The sequence below is a fragment of the Erpetoichthys calabaricus genome, chromosome 3 (genome assembly GCF_900747795.2).
Source record: "Erpetoichthys calabaricus chromosome 3, fErpCal1.3, whole genome shotgun sequence".
Classification (NCBI taxonomy): domain Eukaryota; kingdom Metazoa; phylum Chordata; class Cladistia; order Polypteriformes; family Polypteridae; genus Erpetoichthys; species Erpetoichthys calabaricus.
The window spans coordinates 103,659,143-103,675,167 of record NC_041396.2 but is presented as its reverse complement, the minus strand read 5'-3'; the positions used below and the strand labels follow the sequence as shown (position 1 = coordinate 103,675,167).

At 42.6% G+C, this 16,025-nt stretch overlaps 1 protein-coding gene across 3 annotated transcripts in view; it reads right to left on the bottom strand.

Annotated features, from left to right (window-relative positions):
• Nucleotides 1–16,025, bottom strand: part of LOC114648297 (sulfotransferase 6B1-like) — a 145,056-nt gene that overhangs the window by 10,153 nt on the left and 118,878 nt on the right. Inside the window, exon 7 of one of the 3 annotated variants that reach the window (XM_051925613.1) lies at nucleotides 8,108–8,122. The exons of the other annotated variants lie outside the window; for them this stretch is intronic. Within the exon in view, the coding sequence (XP_051781573.1) occupies nucleotides 8,108–8,122 (15 nt within the window). The remainder of the gene's footprint in view (nucleotides 1–8,107; nucleotides 8,123–16,025) is intronic. 3 annotated transcript variants of the gene reach the window in all.

The window sequence follows — 16,025 nt, the reverse complement described above, 5'->3', positions numbered from 1 at the left end:
CTCTCTCTCTCTCTTCCCATAGAAAAGACGAAGTGCCGCCGACATAAACCTTCCCGGACATCCAAAAGAAAAACACTTCCGGGTTCCTTTCATTCCTCTGGTCCCCCACTGATGACGTCCACTACCCATCCACCACCACGCCTTCCCAGCATTCCACGTTCCTAATTTCCGGTCCGCCTCTTTAAATTGTCTGTCCACCCATCCTTCTTTGTCTTATGATTTTTTTGAAATATTTCACCTGGTTTATTTTGAAGTATACGGGGCTGAAAAACCCCAAACCTTGATAATTGTATCCTTGATTTATTACAGTGGTGTAGTCAGCAGGATTGTGAGACCCGGAAAAGATGTCAGAAGGGCAGGATCTAAACAGTGTCCTAGTCACTACAGCCAATGAGCTCCAAGCGCTCAATGTGGACCAGGTGGCCACGAAGGTGGAGCTTGCCGAAGCGAAGAGACGGCTGGCAGCGGCAGAGACGGTAAAGCCAGAGCCCGCACAACCCCCTCCTTCTCCTATCATTCCACTCTTGGAGGCAGATGATATTGAGTTGTACCTCTCGATCTTTGAGAGGATGGCCACCCACAACCAGTGGCCGTGGGCAGAGTGGGCTTCCATTCTGGCACCGTACTTGAAGGGCCTAGCGCAGCGGGCCTATCACAATCTTCCCAAGGAGGAAGCCGCCCAATATGACCTCCTTAAGGCTGAGATCTACAAATGCTACGGCGTAACCCCCAGCCAGCAGGCGAGGGAATGGCGGCACTGGAAATTTCACCCCAGCGGCCCAGCTAGAGCCCAGGCCTTCGAGTTCTGGAGCAAGATCAGACGCTGGCTACGACCAGACGTCAACCAGACTCGACAGGTGGTCGAGCAGGTTGACTGCGAGGTGTTCATATAGGCCATGCCGGACTACCTCGCCCAGCAGGTTTGGATACATCCGTTTAAGGATATGAACGGCCTTTTGGAGGTGCTCGAGCGACAACTGGCGGTGTACCAACTTGGGGAGTCTGAGAAGCCGACTTGCGGGGTCCAACAGGGACGTGTGGCCACCCCGGAACCCACCCACCGTGCTCCAGAGGCTCTGGCTAAACCGAGGTACATGGTGCCCACCCCGCCACACTGTTTCAAGTGTGGCGAGGTGGGGCATATCATCAACTCCTGTCCCCTCAACCTGGAACCTATGGACTGCCGCTGGGCCAAGGGTGAGTGGTACTGTGCTCTGTCTAATCCTCTGGCGGTCAACAATACGGGAGTGGTATTAATAAATGGGCACTCAGTGGTGGTGTGATTCGATTCCAGGAGTAACATTACCATTGTTGCTCGCCGTTACATTTTACCGCGACAGTGGAGAGCTCCAAACACAAGAGTCACTTGTGTACATGGGGAGACCAGGTCGTACAGGTCTGCAAAGTGCTTCATATCCTGGGAAGGGGAGCCTAGAGAGATGTTTGTCGCTGTGTTACCTGAACCCCCCTTCCCGGTTATACTGGGACAAGACTGGTCAGAAAGTAACCGCGGTAAAACTGTTACCACTCCAAAGCCCAAGTTGGGTCTAATTGTGGAAAGGCAAGGGTCCCTCCCAGCTGCTCCCACGCCGTGCTCTTCGGCGACTAGTGATGACATGGATGTTTCGGGGGAACCCTTTTCGACTACAGACCTCGCCCCAGAAGTACAACCAGAGGAGGTTCTGGGTCAAGACAAGACTAACCTCGATCCACTCGCCAGCGTGGAGTATCAATTTCGGTCCACACCGGCGTCCTTTAAAAGAGAACAGTGGAACAATGATTCCCTGAAATTTGCCCGGAATGCAATCGTTTCCGCGAACGACATATCGTTAGCTGATTCCACTCCACCAGGACCCCACTTTGTATTAGATAATGAATTGTTATATCGAGTTGAGGAACACGAAAGCTAGGTGCAGAAGTTGTTGTTAGTCCCACGGACCTACCGGCGGCAAGTGTGTGAACTAGCAAGTGCCCACCTCTTAGGCGCCCACCTCGGGAGAGACTGAAGCTCTGGTTTTACTGGCCTGGGATCAACAAGGAGGTCTGATGTTTCTGTCAGTCTTGCCCAGTCTGTCAGCTACGTCAGATTCCCCGGAGGGATCGCGCTCCTCTCGTCCCAATTCCCCTCATAGACGTGCCATTTGAAAGGACAGGTGTCGATCTGGTAGGACCCCTGGAGTCTTTGACACGAGGCCATAAATATATACTGGTGATGGTCGACTATGCAACTCGATATCTTGAAGCGGTTCCCCTGCGAGCTGCCAATTCAAAAAATATTGCACGGGAACTAGTAGGCCTTTTCTCCCGAGTGGGCATACTTAAAGAAGTCCTTACGGACCAAGGTACGTCCTTTACTTCGGATACGTTCAGGGAAGTTGCCAAGTTATTCCGCATTAAGCATCTCAGGACGTCGGTGTACCACCCCCAGACAAATGGCTTGGTGGAGCGTTTCAACCAGACCCTGAAGCAGATGCTCCGCAAGGTAGTCAACGTGGATGGTAAGAACTGGGACCAGCTTTTACCCTTGGTGCTTTTTGCTTACGGGAGGTGCCACAGGCCTCCACTGGGTTTTCCACCTTTGAAGTCCTGTGTGGACGCCAGCCCCGGGGCATTTTGGATGTGTTAAAAGAAGGTTGGGAAGGGGAGGCACTTCCCTCCACCAACATCCTACAACATATTGTGCAGTTATGCGATAGGCTAGAGAAAATTCCACCCCTTCTAAAAGAACAAATCTCTGCAGACTGTCCCTCTCCCTTTTCTCAGAGAAAACCAACCTTAACCTCAGTCACAAAATGACTGCCCACCAGCGACAGGAGCTCGAAGGTGCAATCCGGCCTGTCCTGGAAGTGGTCAGTGAAGCACCAGGCTGGACCTCGCTGATTCAGCACGACATCGTGACAGACCCGGGGGTGGTAGTCAGGGAACGACCCTATTGCCTCCCGGAGGTGAAACGTGCCGAGGTGGAGCTAGAGGTACAACGAATGTTGGACATGGACATCATCGAAGAAAGCCATAGCCCCTAGTCCAGTCCTATCGTCCTCATATCTAAGATGGACGGCTCATGAAGATTCTGTAATGGCTTTAGGCGTCTCAATCAGGTCTCAAACTTCGATGCCTACCCTATGCCCCGAGTAGATGAACTCCTTGAGAGGCTGGGAATGGCCCGTTATCTGACTACTCTTGACATGACAAAGGGATACTGGCAAATTCCCTTAATGGCATCGGCAAGAAAAAAAACAGCTTTCAGCAATACAAGGTCCTCCCATTTGGGCTGCACGGGGCGCCAGCAACTTTCCAGTATCTGGTAGATAGAGTGCTACAGCCCCATGAGTCATATTGTGCCACCTACCTTGATGATGTAGTCATTTTTTCCAGCACCTGGGACGAACATGTATTGCAGGTATACGCTGTTCTTTTGACACTAGCGAAGGCCGGGCTTCATATCAACCCCCAGTGTTTTTTCAGCTTGAACAAAGCCAAATATTTGGGCTACCTGCTAAGTGGGGGAATGGTGAGGCCACAGTGTTCCAAAATTAGAGACATCCTCGAATGGCCCTGTCCGATAGTCAAGAAGCAAGTGCAAGCCTTCTTAGGACTAGCGAGTTACACTGTACAACAATTTTTTGAAAAGCCTTGCTTCCTGAAACGTTTTTGCTGATTGTGACAGGTACCTACTGGGTATGCACAAATATAGTTTTGGTTTTACTGCATCACGTGGAAACTCTGAGACATAGACATTTACATGTTTAGTGACAATTAAGTATTTAGTCACATTCAGGAAGTGGTCCCCTGAGGCAGAGCAGGCACTGAGAGACTGCTTTGGAACTACAGACTGGGATATCCTGCAGGGATCACATAGTGAGAACATTGAGGAGGCTGTTGACTGCACTACTGACTACATCAACTTCTGTATGGACATTGTAGTTCCAGTAAGAACTGTACGCTGCTATGCTAACAACAAGCCATGGATTACAAGTGACATCAAGGGCCTTTTGAACCAGAAGAAAAGGGCTTTTAATGGCGGTGATCAGCATGAGTTCAAGTGCGTGCAGAAGGAACTCAGAGTCCAGCTCAGGGCGGTGAAGGAGCAGTACAGGAGAAAGCTGGAGCAGAAGTTGCAGAATAACAGCATGAAGGAAGCGTGGGATGGGATGAAGATCATCACTGGCTGCAGCTAGAAGCGGGGTGCCACCATCGAGAGAGACGTGAAGAGAGCAAACCAAATGAACAACTTCTTTAACAGGTTTGACCACCCTAACCCAGTCTCACCTTGGAGTACTGCACCCTCCACCCATCCTTCTGCTGATACCAGCATAGGAGAGGCATCCCCACCCACAATTACAGCAGCGCAGGTGAGCAGAGAGCTGAAGAGACTTCGTGCCAGCAAAGCAGCGGGACCAGATGGAGTATCACCACGACTGCTGAAGATCTGTGCGTCGGAACTGGGGAGTCCACTACAGCGCATCTTCAACCTGAGCCTGAAACAGAGGAGAGTCCCGAGACTTTGGAAAACATCTTGCATCACCCCAGTCCCAAAGGTATCACGTCCTAGTAAACTGAACAACTTCCGGCCTGTCGCTCTGACGTCACATGTGATGAAGACCATGGAGAGGCTGCTGCTTCACCACCTGAGGCCACAGGTCCAACACGCCCTCGACCCTCTGCAGTTCGCATACCAGGAGAAGGTGGGAGCGGAGGATGCCATCATCTACATGCTACACCGATCCCTCTCCCACTTGGACAGAGGCAGTGGTGCTGTAAAAATTATGTTTCTAGACTTCACTAGCGCCTTCAACACAATCCAACCTCTGCTCCTTAGGGACAAGCTGACAGAGATGGGAGTAGATTCATACCTAGTGGCATGGATTGTGGACTAACTTACAAACAGACCTCGGTATGTGCGTCTTGGCAACTGCAGGTCTGACATTGTGGTCAGCAACACAGGAGCGCCGCAGGGGACTGGACTTTCTACGGTCCTGTTCAGCCTATATACATCAGACTTCCAATATAACTCTTTGAGTCCTGCCACGTGCAAAAGTTCGCTGACGACACTGCTATCGTGGGCTGCATCAGGAGTGGGCAGGAGGAGGAGTATAGGAACCTCATCAAGGACTTTGTTAAATGGTGCGACTCAAACCACCTACACCTGAACACCAGCAAAACCAAGTGGCTGGTGGTGGATTTTAGGAGGCCCAGGCCCATCTTGGACCCTGTGATCATCAGAGATGACTGTGTGCAGAGGGTGCAGACCTATAAATACCTGGGAGTGCAGCTGGATCATAAATTGGACTGGACTGCCAATACTGATTCTCTGTGCAAGAGAGGACAGAGCTGGCTATACTTCCTTAGAAGACTGGCGTCCTTCAACATCTGCAATAAGATGCTGCAGATGGTCTATCAGACGGTTGTGCTGCAGTCCTAGTAACAGAGCAACAGTTTCAGAATTGGAAGACTGTCGTCATGTGGCACGGGTCTCATTGCTGAAGGCAGATTAGGATATTCAATTGACTTTTTCGTTTTTGGCATAGAAACCAGACACATTAGTCAAACAGAAGTAACAGTCCATCACATGGTCTTTCTGTTCTCGCCATATCATCGGAACAGCAAAAGGCATTGTCTTTCGAGTGCCTCTGAGCTATGCTCTCAGACTGACAGCACATGTCGCACAGCAAATGTGAGGTGCCCATTCCTTGTCTTGATCACCAATTTTGCAGCCGAAATACAGATGATAAGCTTTCTTCACAGGAGCAGTCATCCAGCATCTCTGAGGTGCAAGTGTATATTTGCCACAGATATAGCAGAATGTATCGCGGCTGTTACGACATTGACAAGACATATCGCCCGACACAAAAATGTCTATTGCATCAAGCTTACTTACCTGTTATATTGCTGCAGATACTATACTTTACTATACTGATACTATACATACACATTGACTGTCTATATAAACCAAATGAGCAGGATCGGTGAATGCAAGCCACCTTTATAGCATGCTGAGACAGCGTCAAGCTTGTTCAGACCTGCCCAGGATGTCAACTTCCACAGAACAGCTTCCAACCTGGCCTGATTCCATGCCTGGACATGCCCAGGCTGCACAAACTGTTGTTGATAAGTCACTTACAGGAACAAAAATGTTTGGATACAAATATAAGAAAAAATCATGACAAAACTCTGAAACGGTACGTGATGGGTAAATTTTGATGATAATTGTGTCCTTGATTTATTACATTATATATATACATATATATATATATATATATATATATAGTGGCACCCGGCTGGGGTTCCTACCTGGATGGGATGCCCAGGAGGACCGGAGGAGGGCTCATGCCTCCTCCAGAACATGAGGGGGTGTCCGCCCTGGTTGCTTTGGGGGCCACAGGTACAGAGCATGGAAGCTCAACCCTGTAGGGGCCCGTGGTCACCGCCAGGGGGCGCCCCGATGCCTTGGGAGCCATGGACCTCAGTACTTCCGCCACACCCGGAAGTACTGGGGGGAAGAGGATTGTGGACACCTGGAGGACTTCCGGATGTACCGTCAGAGCTTCCGCCACACAGGGGTGTGGCTACAGAGCCCCTTAGGATACACCTGGAGCCCTTCCGGGGTGAATAAAAGGGGCCGCCTCCCTCCAGTCAGGGGCAAGAGTCGGGTAGAAGAGAACAAAGCTTGGTGGAGAGGAGTGGAGGCGAACCAGAGGCTGTGAAAGGCATTGTGTTGTGGCCAGGACTTAAAGGGGTGATTGGTGCTTCGGCCCTGGGTCGGGTGCACTATTGTGTTGTACACATTGTAAATAAACGTAAAATATATATATATATATAGGTATATATAATGTTATTGGTAAACACCCTCTTAGCATCTTTGAACACCAAGAATAAAGACAAAGACATGAAGCTGGTCTTAGTGTGAAGTGTTAGTATAGACTCAAAAGCATAAATGCCACTCTTAATTTAAGATCAATCTGCTCTTTAAATGTTGCAATGCAGAGCTTCCCTTTACACCCCATGTTTCAAGGAATTCAGTATTCAAGAATATCGTCCTGACTTCTAAAAATCCTAATCATCATCATATACAGCTTAAACATGTGCCCTGCTCCTATGTCACCTCTTCCAAATGCTATGCAGTGGGCCTGCTCAGTGATCCTCATTGCCAGCTCTGCCATATTCAAAGCCCAGGTATGTTTTACATATGTTTTAGAATTGTTTGTCAGTATTTACATTCCCTTTTTGTGGGTGTATATGTGTGTATAATGGTTCCCCTCTTATCAATTTATAATGCTTTTCTGAAACCTATATGACAAAACGTTTATGTGACATGTTCTTGTTATAGCTTAACAATAAAATCTAATTTAAAAAAATGCAGTGGTCAAAAAACAAAAACAAATTAAAAGACATAAATGACTGTCACATAATATACATAATAAAGTGATAGGTGACAAACACTCCAGCTTTCAGTCTTAATTTATCTACACACTACCCACTTCAAAGACTTGCCAACAAAAGCAATAGTTTTATACTACTCTTTGTGTGTTGATTCACATTTTTCTTTCATCAACAAATCTTTTCTAACTGTTTATAAAAGTTGCTGTTGGGTTCAGTGAAGTTTAATATTTGTATTAGATCTTTTTAATCAATATAGAACAGTCTGAGTTCCATGAACTTGCTTTATAAGGCTTGTTGTAAATATAACTTTTTGGAATATATTACGTATAAATTGCATTTTTTAATCACTCTGATGGTTACGCAGCTTGAATGCAGGCAAAGAGCAGTAAGCAGACATTTTTTCAGTCATCTATTTTGTAAGCCTACTTTTTGCAATTTACAGTTTAGCTTTGCACAGTGCTGGACACTTTTTTTGGGTAGCAGTGAATCCACAGCAAGGACCACCACACACGACACACTTCACATTAGGTCAACATAAAGGTTATAATTTAAACACAGCACAAGTCTGGGATGTGGAGTAAACTGGAATTCCTGGAGAAAACTCACAGAGATATGGTGGGGTGGATATCCAGTTTGGGTTCTCGGAGGTTTTTAAAAGCAGTATTAAGAAATGCCACACTTAGCAAATATTAAAAAAAAATAAAGAGTTAAAGAAAATGTTTCTTACCTTTCCTGAATATAACTCTGCCAAATTTACCATGAGTAGTTATAGAGTTTTCCTTCATTGATTTAAATGTACTCTTACTGCAGATTGACTGAATCTGCTCTTCAGTAAGTGTGAAATTGAAGAACTTGGCAATTTTCTTCACTTCTTCTGACATGTTCTGGAAATAAATTAAAAAAAAAATATTGCATTTATAACTGATCTGCCCAAAAACAACTTGATTTGCAATGAAATACTTTTTCAGTTTATAACAAACAATCTCAAAACCATGGCCCAGTAGCATTGAACAAGAGGTAGGAACTAAATCTATCTGGTCTGCCAGTCCTTCTAAGGACCCACTTATCCTCATGAGGATAATTTAGGACTCCTTATTTATCTAACATGGAAGTCTTACAGAAATGGGAGGAAAACTGACACGGATACAAAGAGAATATGCAGGATTTGAAACAAGGATGCTGCATCTATGAAGTAGCAGCATTAACCTTTGTGCCATCCTTTTAAGGTTCTAAGGTGTTTAAACGTTTTCCATAAATTAACAACAAATTGTATCCTTTTTCTTCAGGCAATAAAATAACAAATAAAATGGAAAAGTGCTTACTTTTTTCAGCTCTTCATATATTACAATGTGTACATTTTCATCATTGATCTTCTTGTTCCAAGCCAATATGTAGTCAAAGTAGGAGCCGAAGGCAACTGAAAATACAATAATGAGCCAGAAAAATTAAAAATACACACAATACTAATACTGGTTGAAGTATTGGCTTATAATGCAAAGCTATTCTTGTGAACATAATGATATTAACCAATAATAAGTAAGTAGCATAAATTATTTTTAATAGTTACAAGCAGTAACCAAGAACTAAGTAATAATTTTACCAACATAAACATAAACAAATTTCCACAAATGTGTGCCATATAGACTTTTAAGCTTTGCTTACTGTAATAGCCAATCTTAAAAAGTTAATGTTAAAACTGACATAAGCATTTACTTAGACTAAAATTTTAATTGCAGATAGTTACGTAGTTAGTAGAAGACTCTTTTATCCCATATAAGCTATTATGTAATGGAAGTTCTCAGTTATGTACTAATGTACTACAGTCTGTAATGTACTACTTGAAGGATTCAGTTTGTTAGTAGTGATGAGCGAACCCTGCTGAATTTGCTTTGTTCTGCAAAATTGTAGAAATGTTCAGGAAGTATGTGCTTTACTGATATAATTAAACTTTACTAATATCCATAAACAACACAATTGTTTGAATAACAGCATTAGTTTTATTGTTTTCAACTACAATTCGCAATCAAGCTAAGCTTAACTGACAATTTACTTCCAATACAACATTTCAGAAAGGCTTCTATGCTGAGTGCATACAACTCATAAGAACATGGGAAGATGTTAAGGAAAGCCATATTGAAATTGTGTTCATTAAGGCTATTCCTTCTTGCTGATAGGCTGGATGGAATGCCTTGTAAATTTTCCAAACAAGCAAGTTAAATTTAAAGTGATATTTCAGGAAAGAAGGTGTAGATTCATTTTGTGTATTTTAAGGGAACCTTTTAAAGGGAGCCTCTTTCTCTCATAGGATGTGAAGTGGAAGTGGAAGATGGCAGACTGTGAGCCAGGGGTCGACAAACTCCAGATCCTTGAAAGTCAGATTCAGCAACCTCTTGCTAGACAGACGCACCACAGGGAACAGAAAACTCACCTGCTAAAAGAGACCTCCTCGACAGCTGAGATCAACACAGCTCTACTTGACTCAGCAACATCAACCCCATTGCATGCTACTTGCACACTGGACCAAATGAGTTTTACCCCCAGTAATATTTGAGATGATGATGGAATCTGGTGGTTTCTGCAATGCAGGCAGGGCCTCAAGTCTAGATCACCTCCGTTGTCTCAGGCAAGCATCACCATTGATAACCGCTTTGACCCTCTCCACTCCCCCACTGTGTCGGCAGATTTTGGTGATGTATTTGTTGTTGGGGATTCAGTTGTATGCCACCTCAGTATTTCATGCCCTAAACATAAAACTTTTTTTTTTCTGTTTTTCTGGTGCTCTAGTACACAATATTACGCCGACAGTCATCAAGCACAAGAACATGGCTGTTGGGACCATCATACTACATGAGGGTATAAACAACATTCAATATAGACAGTCGAAGGTTGTAAAAATGGATTTCACAGCATTAATTCAAGCCATGAATTATAGGACCCCAGCTGAGAGAATTATCATCTCAGGTCCTTTGCCCTTGGTTAGAAGGTCGGATGAAGCTTACAGTCAACTTCTATCCTTGAACACCTGGATGAGCGGCTTCTGCAAGAGACAAAACATTGGTTTCATGGCAATCTGTGCCACCACAACCTGATCAAGGCACCATGAAGCCCCCTGAGATGATGCAATGATGGCACGTCTCCCAGCTGTCCATGAGGCCAACTTCATCAAATGCTTTCATTTGAAGCATGAAAACAAAGAAGGACGATTTATGACCATTTATGTTTGTTAGAATGCCCAGTGGGGACTGGGTGGTCTTTTGTCTTTGGAACCCCTGCAGATTTAGTTTTTTTTCTCCAGCTTAAGTGGAGATTTTCTATTTTTTTCTGTCCTTATCTGACCTTATCACACAGACTCATCCTTAGAGACTTACATCATGACACTGTACAATATACTGTATATGGATGCTACTCTTATACTAGATATGTATTCTGTTTTAAAGATTGTTTAGATTCATTTGTTTTTTATCTTTCTATGTTACTTATTTTTTAATTTTATTTCCTTATTTGTTTTTTCTTTTCTTGTACTTTTCTGTTTGACATCTTGTAAAACACTTTGAGCAGCATTGTTTTTTATGAAAATGTGCTATATAAATAAAATGTTGTTAGTTCAGGCATTGAATACTTTTTTCCTTTCATTTTCTGAAAGTGTTTTTAATATATTGATATCTTGTGCTCTTCACTATTAGTAATATTCAACCATGAATGAAATGCAAGGACCTGTTACATTTTGGACTGATAACAATGTCTAACAGGGCTAGGCCATATTAGTTTATAATGACAGAGTATATAGACACAAAATAAAACAGCTGAAAAATTGAATTGTGATCCATTGAAGGGTGGAGAGAAAAATAATACATAAAAGAATGAAAAAAATCCATCCATCCATCCTGCTGAATCCGAACACAGGGTCACGGGGGTCTGCTGGAGCCAATCCCAGCCAACACAGGGCACAAGGCAGGAACCAATCCCGGCCAGGGTGCCAACCCACCGCTGGACACACACAAACACACCAAGGCCAATTTAGAATCGCCAATCCACCTAACCTGCATGTCTTTGGACTGTGGGAGGAAACCCACACAGACACGGGGAGAACATGTAAACTCCATGCAGGGAAGACCCGGGAAGCGAACCCAGGTCCCCAGGTCTCCCAACTGCGAGGCAGCAGCGCTACCCACTGCACCACCGTGCCGCCCAATGAAAAAAATAACAAAGCAAATACAAGTGTGGCTTTGATCACAAAACAACCTTTTATTATTTTAATCAATGGATTCACATTCTTGTATGAAGTGGAAAATAGCTGGAATCAGACTGCCAGTTTTAACCTGTTATGTTTCAGCCGCAGTTTACTTTCCTTTTATTTTTTGTATCTATTATTTTTTAATTATTACTTTTCAAATGTTTTTGTTATTGTAAATTTTTGCCTATTTTATTTTATGTAGCCTCCATTGCATTATGTTTATCCCCAGAAACACAAGTTAAAAATATTGATATATTTTCAACAAGATAAAATGTTATTATGTGTAACAGAAAGATATACGTATCAAAATGTCAACATAAATACATTAGGAAAGCTATGTCTTGTGTTCACTGATGTACTGATGCAGATTTAGTAGATGTCCTTGTTGTAGAAAGTTTTGAATTTATCACCAACACCCAACCCGATGTCACAATCAGGGCAGTCGAAGCGTTTTTCTTTCTTTGCACACTTTTCTTATAATATTTTTCCTGTTGCTTGAGCATAATAGGGTGGAATGTCAGTGTCTCATCCACACTTGTTATTTTAGGTTTCCACAGTGTAAGGCTTCCACATTTACCCTGATACAAGCAATAGCTGCTGCGTTGTGCAGCAAATGTGAACATTGCTTAGGGGGCAAACATCTTTCTTGTCTTTATACCTGACTACAATCATTTTTGCCATGTGTCTACTTAAACCCTGCTGTAGCTTTATGCAACTAAAGTCACCAGGCATACAATATTCCTTATTTGAAAAGATTTTTTGTTTCCCTTTGACCTATTTAGCCAGAGGTTTTACACTTCCCTTTTCTTTGAAGGGCATTTTTGTGTATTTAGGAAAGTTAGAAGTGTTTTTGCACTTTTAAAGCCAGTTCTCCATTTTGATCCTAGAATTTAGGGTAAGGGTTTCTAGGGTGAGGCCTGTTTTGAGGCAGACTAGTGAGATCCTGATCTTGTCTTTTTGTGTATTTTGTGGTCTATGTCCCCTTTTGCCAACTTGCATCTGTTCTTTTTTCAGAAAGGGATTTATGTTAACAGTGTATGTTTTTGTTTCTATCTGGCTAAGTATCTTTGGTTATGATTATTGTGCATTGTGGGTGGACTGCCCTCAGCTTATAAAAACTAAGGAAAACCTACAGTCTCTTTTGGTTCATTGAATATCCACTCATGGTGGTAGCAAGTTCTCCAGTATCTATTGCTCTTTTTTGATTATTGAAATTTGTTGAATTTTGTGGACTTTCACTATGCCTTTTAACTATTCGTTGTTTTTCATATTGGGACTTTGCTCACATTTGGGATTACCTTCTGTGTTTTTTGTGCTCTTTGAGGCTTCCATGATTACAAATAACTCATTTTTATTTATAAAGATTCTTTGTTGCTCTCTTGATTACTAGCTGAGGTCTGTTGGTGTTTCCCATTCTATTGGGCATGTTGAGTATGTTCAGGATTCTTTGTCCTTATGATCTCTATAGTTCATAACAGTGTCACTGTGCTCATAACTAACTCATTAGTTCCTATTGCCTGTCACGACAAATGACATTGGTGCACAGACACTGTCTAAGATGTCATGGTGTCTTTTTTAGTGTTCGGTTATTTGGAGTGTATTTTCCAAATGCTTAGCTAGAAATAAGTCAAGTAGCAAGTTAGGACTTTACACATTTCTTGATTAAGCTTTCTGGTTTCAATTGTAGACTTTTGATATTTCAGTTCATTGCCTTTGTAACTTCAGTTTCCACCTTTCCTTACATTGTTTTCTTTATCATCTGCCAGTCCATTTCTTTAATTTTACTTTCAGATGTGCCAAAGTCAAACTAGGCAATACAGTCGGACCTCAGCACCTGTGAGTTACGTATCTGCAGATTCAACCAACTGTGGATCAAAAATATTAGAAAAAAAGAAATCCAGGAAGTTCTGCAAAGGAAAACTTGAATTTGTCATGCACCAAACACAATGGTGAATCAACACAAATGAAGTGATCTGTAGACATACCCTACCACCATAGCAGTTAAAAATAGCTCATTGGAATAAACTTACAACTCCTATATTGCTGAGCCACCATACTGCTCTTCAGTTGGCTGGCTCTGCTCAAACCCTTTTCTGCTCTGTAGATCGACCCCAGCAGTTGCCACCTTTATAAAAGGATAGCTCTTTATTGTTTACCTATCCTACCTCTGAGGGCTACCAATCACCAAGATAGGAAACGGTTTCTGTCTTTACACTTTCTGTAGTACTGCCACTATTAAACAAAACACAAAAGACATACACACATATTCTGGAAATAAAGACACTTGAAGCAAGAAGACTAAACAATAACAAAATTAAAAATTAAACGAAAATCAGACTTCTTTAAACCATTGCTCCCCACCTCCCAGGCCAAACAAAGTGAGTCTGTCCATCAACCTGCAGACACCTTGCCAGGGCACCAGCTTTAAACTATAAGGTTATTTATATTTACATACTGTACGCATGCAAAAGCTGTCCAAGCTAGAAATGGCCTTGACACACACAGACTGCCTATAGGTATAAGTACACTGTAAATTATGTACCAAAGTTATTATTGATAACATGCACGCTCAGCGGCAAGCACTGCCCTGCATTGCTTTAAGAAAGTTGTTCGGTTAACAATCCCGGCTGTTAGGCACTGTGAAACACTTGATGCCACATTGTGTACACTCTTTGCTTCCATTGTAAATCAGTTAAGTAGTTAAAGCAATCTCTTAAAAGCTAGTAGCAAGCATTAAGTGCTATCGCTGAACAAGAAATTAATATTTTAGATCTTTTAAAAAGTAACATGTCACTTGCCAAAGTCATTATTCCCTAAACAACACAGTTTAACAACTACTTACATAGCATTTACATTGTATTAGGTATTATAAGTAATCTAGAGATGATTTAAAGTATACGGGGAATGTGCGTAAGTTATATGGAAATACTATATAAGCCATTTTATATAAGGGGCTTGAGCATCCGGAGATTTTGGTATACAGAGGACCGACTATGCAGTTCTTATTAACATTTTTATTTGTATTTTTCGTTTTCTCCTTACCTCTTACTGTATTGACTTTTTTGTTTTCTACTTGTTGTTTGACCCCAGACCATTAACTTCCTTAATTTCCTGATTTTGGATAATGTGCACCAACAATAACACCCCTTCCAAGTGTAGCAGTCACTTGAATGAAAAGTTGCATTAGTTGGCTTAGGCTGCTATACCAATTGGCCATTCTTTGGCCCTCATTGCGGTGTTTGCTTAAGATTAATATGATTTTTTGCATTGGCTTTAAGACTTTTGATATGTGGCTTGTATTATATCTTTGGAGAATTTTTCTTTAGGCCTAGGTTTTGGGTTTGGACTTTTTTAGATCACATTTGGCTTAAACTTACACCCTTTCTTTTTGACATCATTTTTTTGTTTTAATTTCTTTAGTTTCCTTTTTTCAGATTGTTCCTCTTTAATTAGTTAATTCTGCTTGTGTATTTTTCTTTTTCCCTTATTATTTCCACTAATTGTTGTAAATTAACTATTTAAGAGTGGCTTCTGTGAGTCTGGAACAGTCCTCCCTGGTATTAGCCTTCCTGTCTTTGGTAAATCATAACAAAAATAAAAACTGGCAGAGCTCCTTCTTTATATATTAATATCAAAATGGCTGAGGCTACAGAAGGACTGCGGAATGTGCTGTGAGTGCTATACTGATTTTAGCACCAGGTTCTTTTTTTACTGAAACCGCATGAAGTTGCAAGATGACAGCCATTCTCTATTCCACCCCAAACTTTTATTTTAAATATGGTTAGGATTTATGAAGTCTGTTAATCCTCTACTACCAAAATGGATTTTAAGTTTGCCTGAGCGTGGGAAAGGCACTATATAAATAAAATGTATTATTATTATTATTATTATTAAGGAAGAAGTTGGAGTAAGCTAATTAAATCCAGTTGTGCTGAAATGACTTTCCTTTTGTTTAATTTGCAATTAGACCCAATTTAACTACTGATAATAAGCTGAATTTTCAAAGGATGTACACTGAGCATAAAATTATTAAAAAAGAGTTGTGGAGACTGGCTCGGACACAGACAGGCAGACACGCTCATGTCACCCAACACACGTTTATTTACAATATGTACACAGTCCATATCGTGCTCACAAACCCCAAAGACCCCAAAGTCCTGGCCACAACACAATGCCTTCTCTCTCTTCAGGCTGCCTCCTTGCCGTCCTCCCGACATCATCTTTCTTCCTCCCGACTCTTGTCAATGACTGGAGGGAGGCGGCCCCTTTTATACACACCCGGATGTGCTCCAGGTGCTCCCTGGCAATCTTCCACCGGCACTCCCCAGTGTGGCGGAAGTGTCGGCTGTGTACCCGGAAGCACTCCGGGTGTCCCTTCTTCTCTCCCCCCCAGCACCTCTGGGTGTGGCGG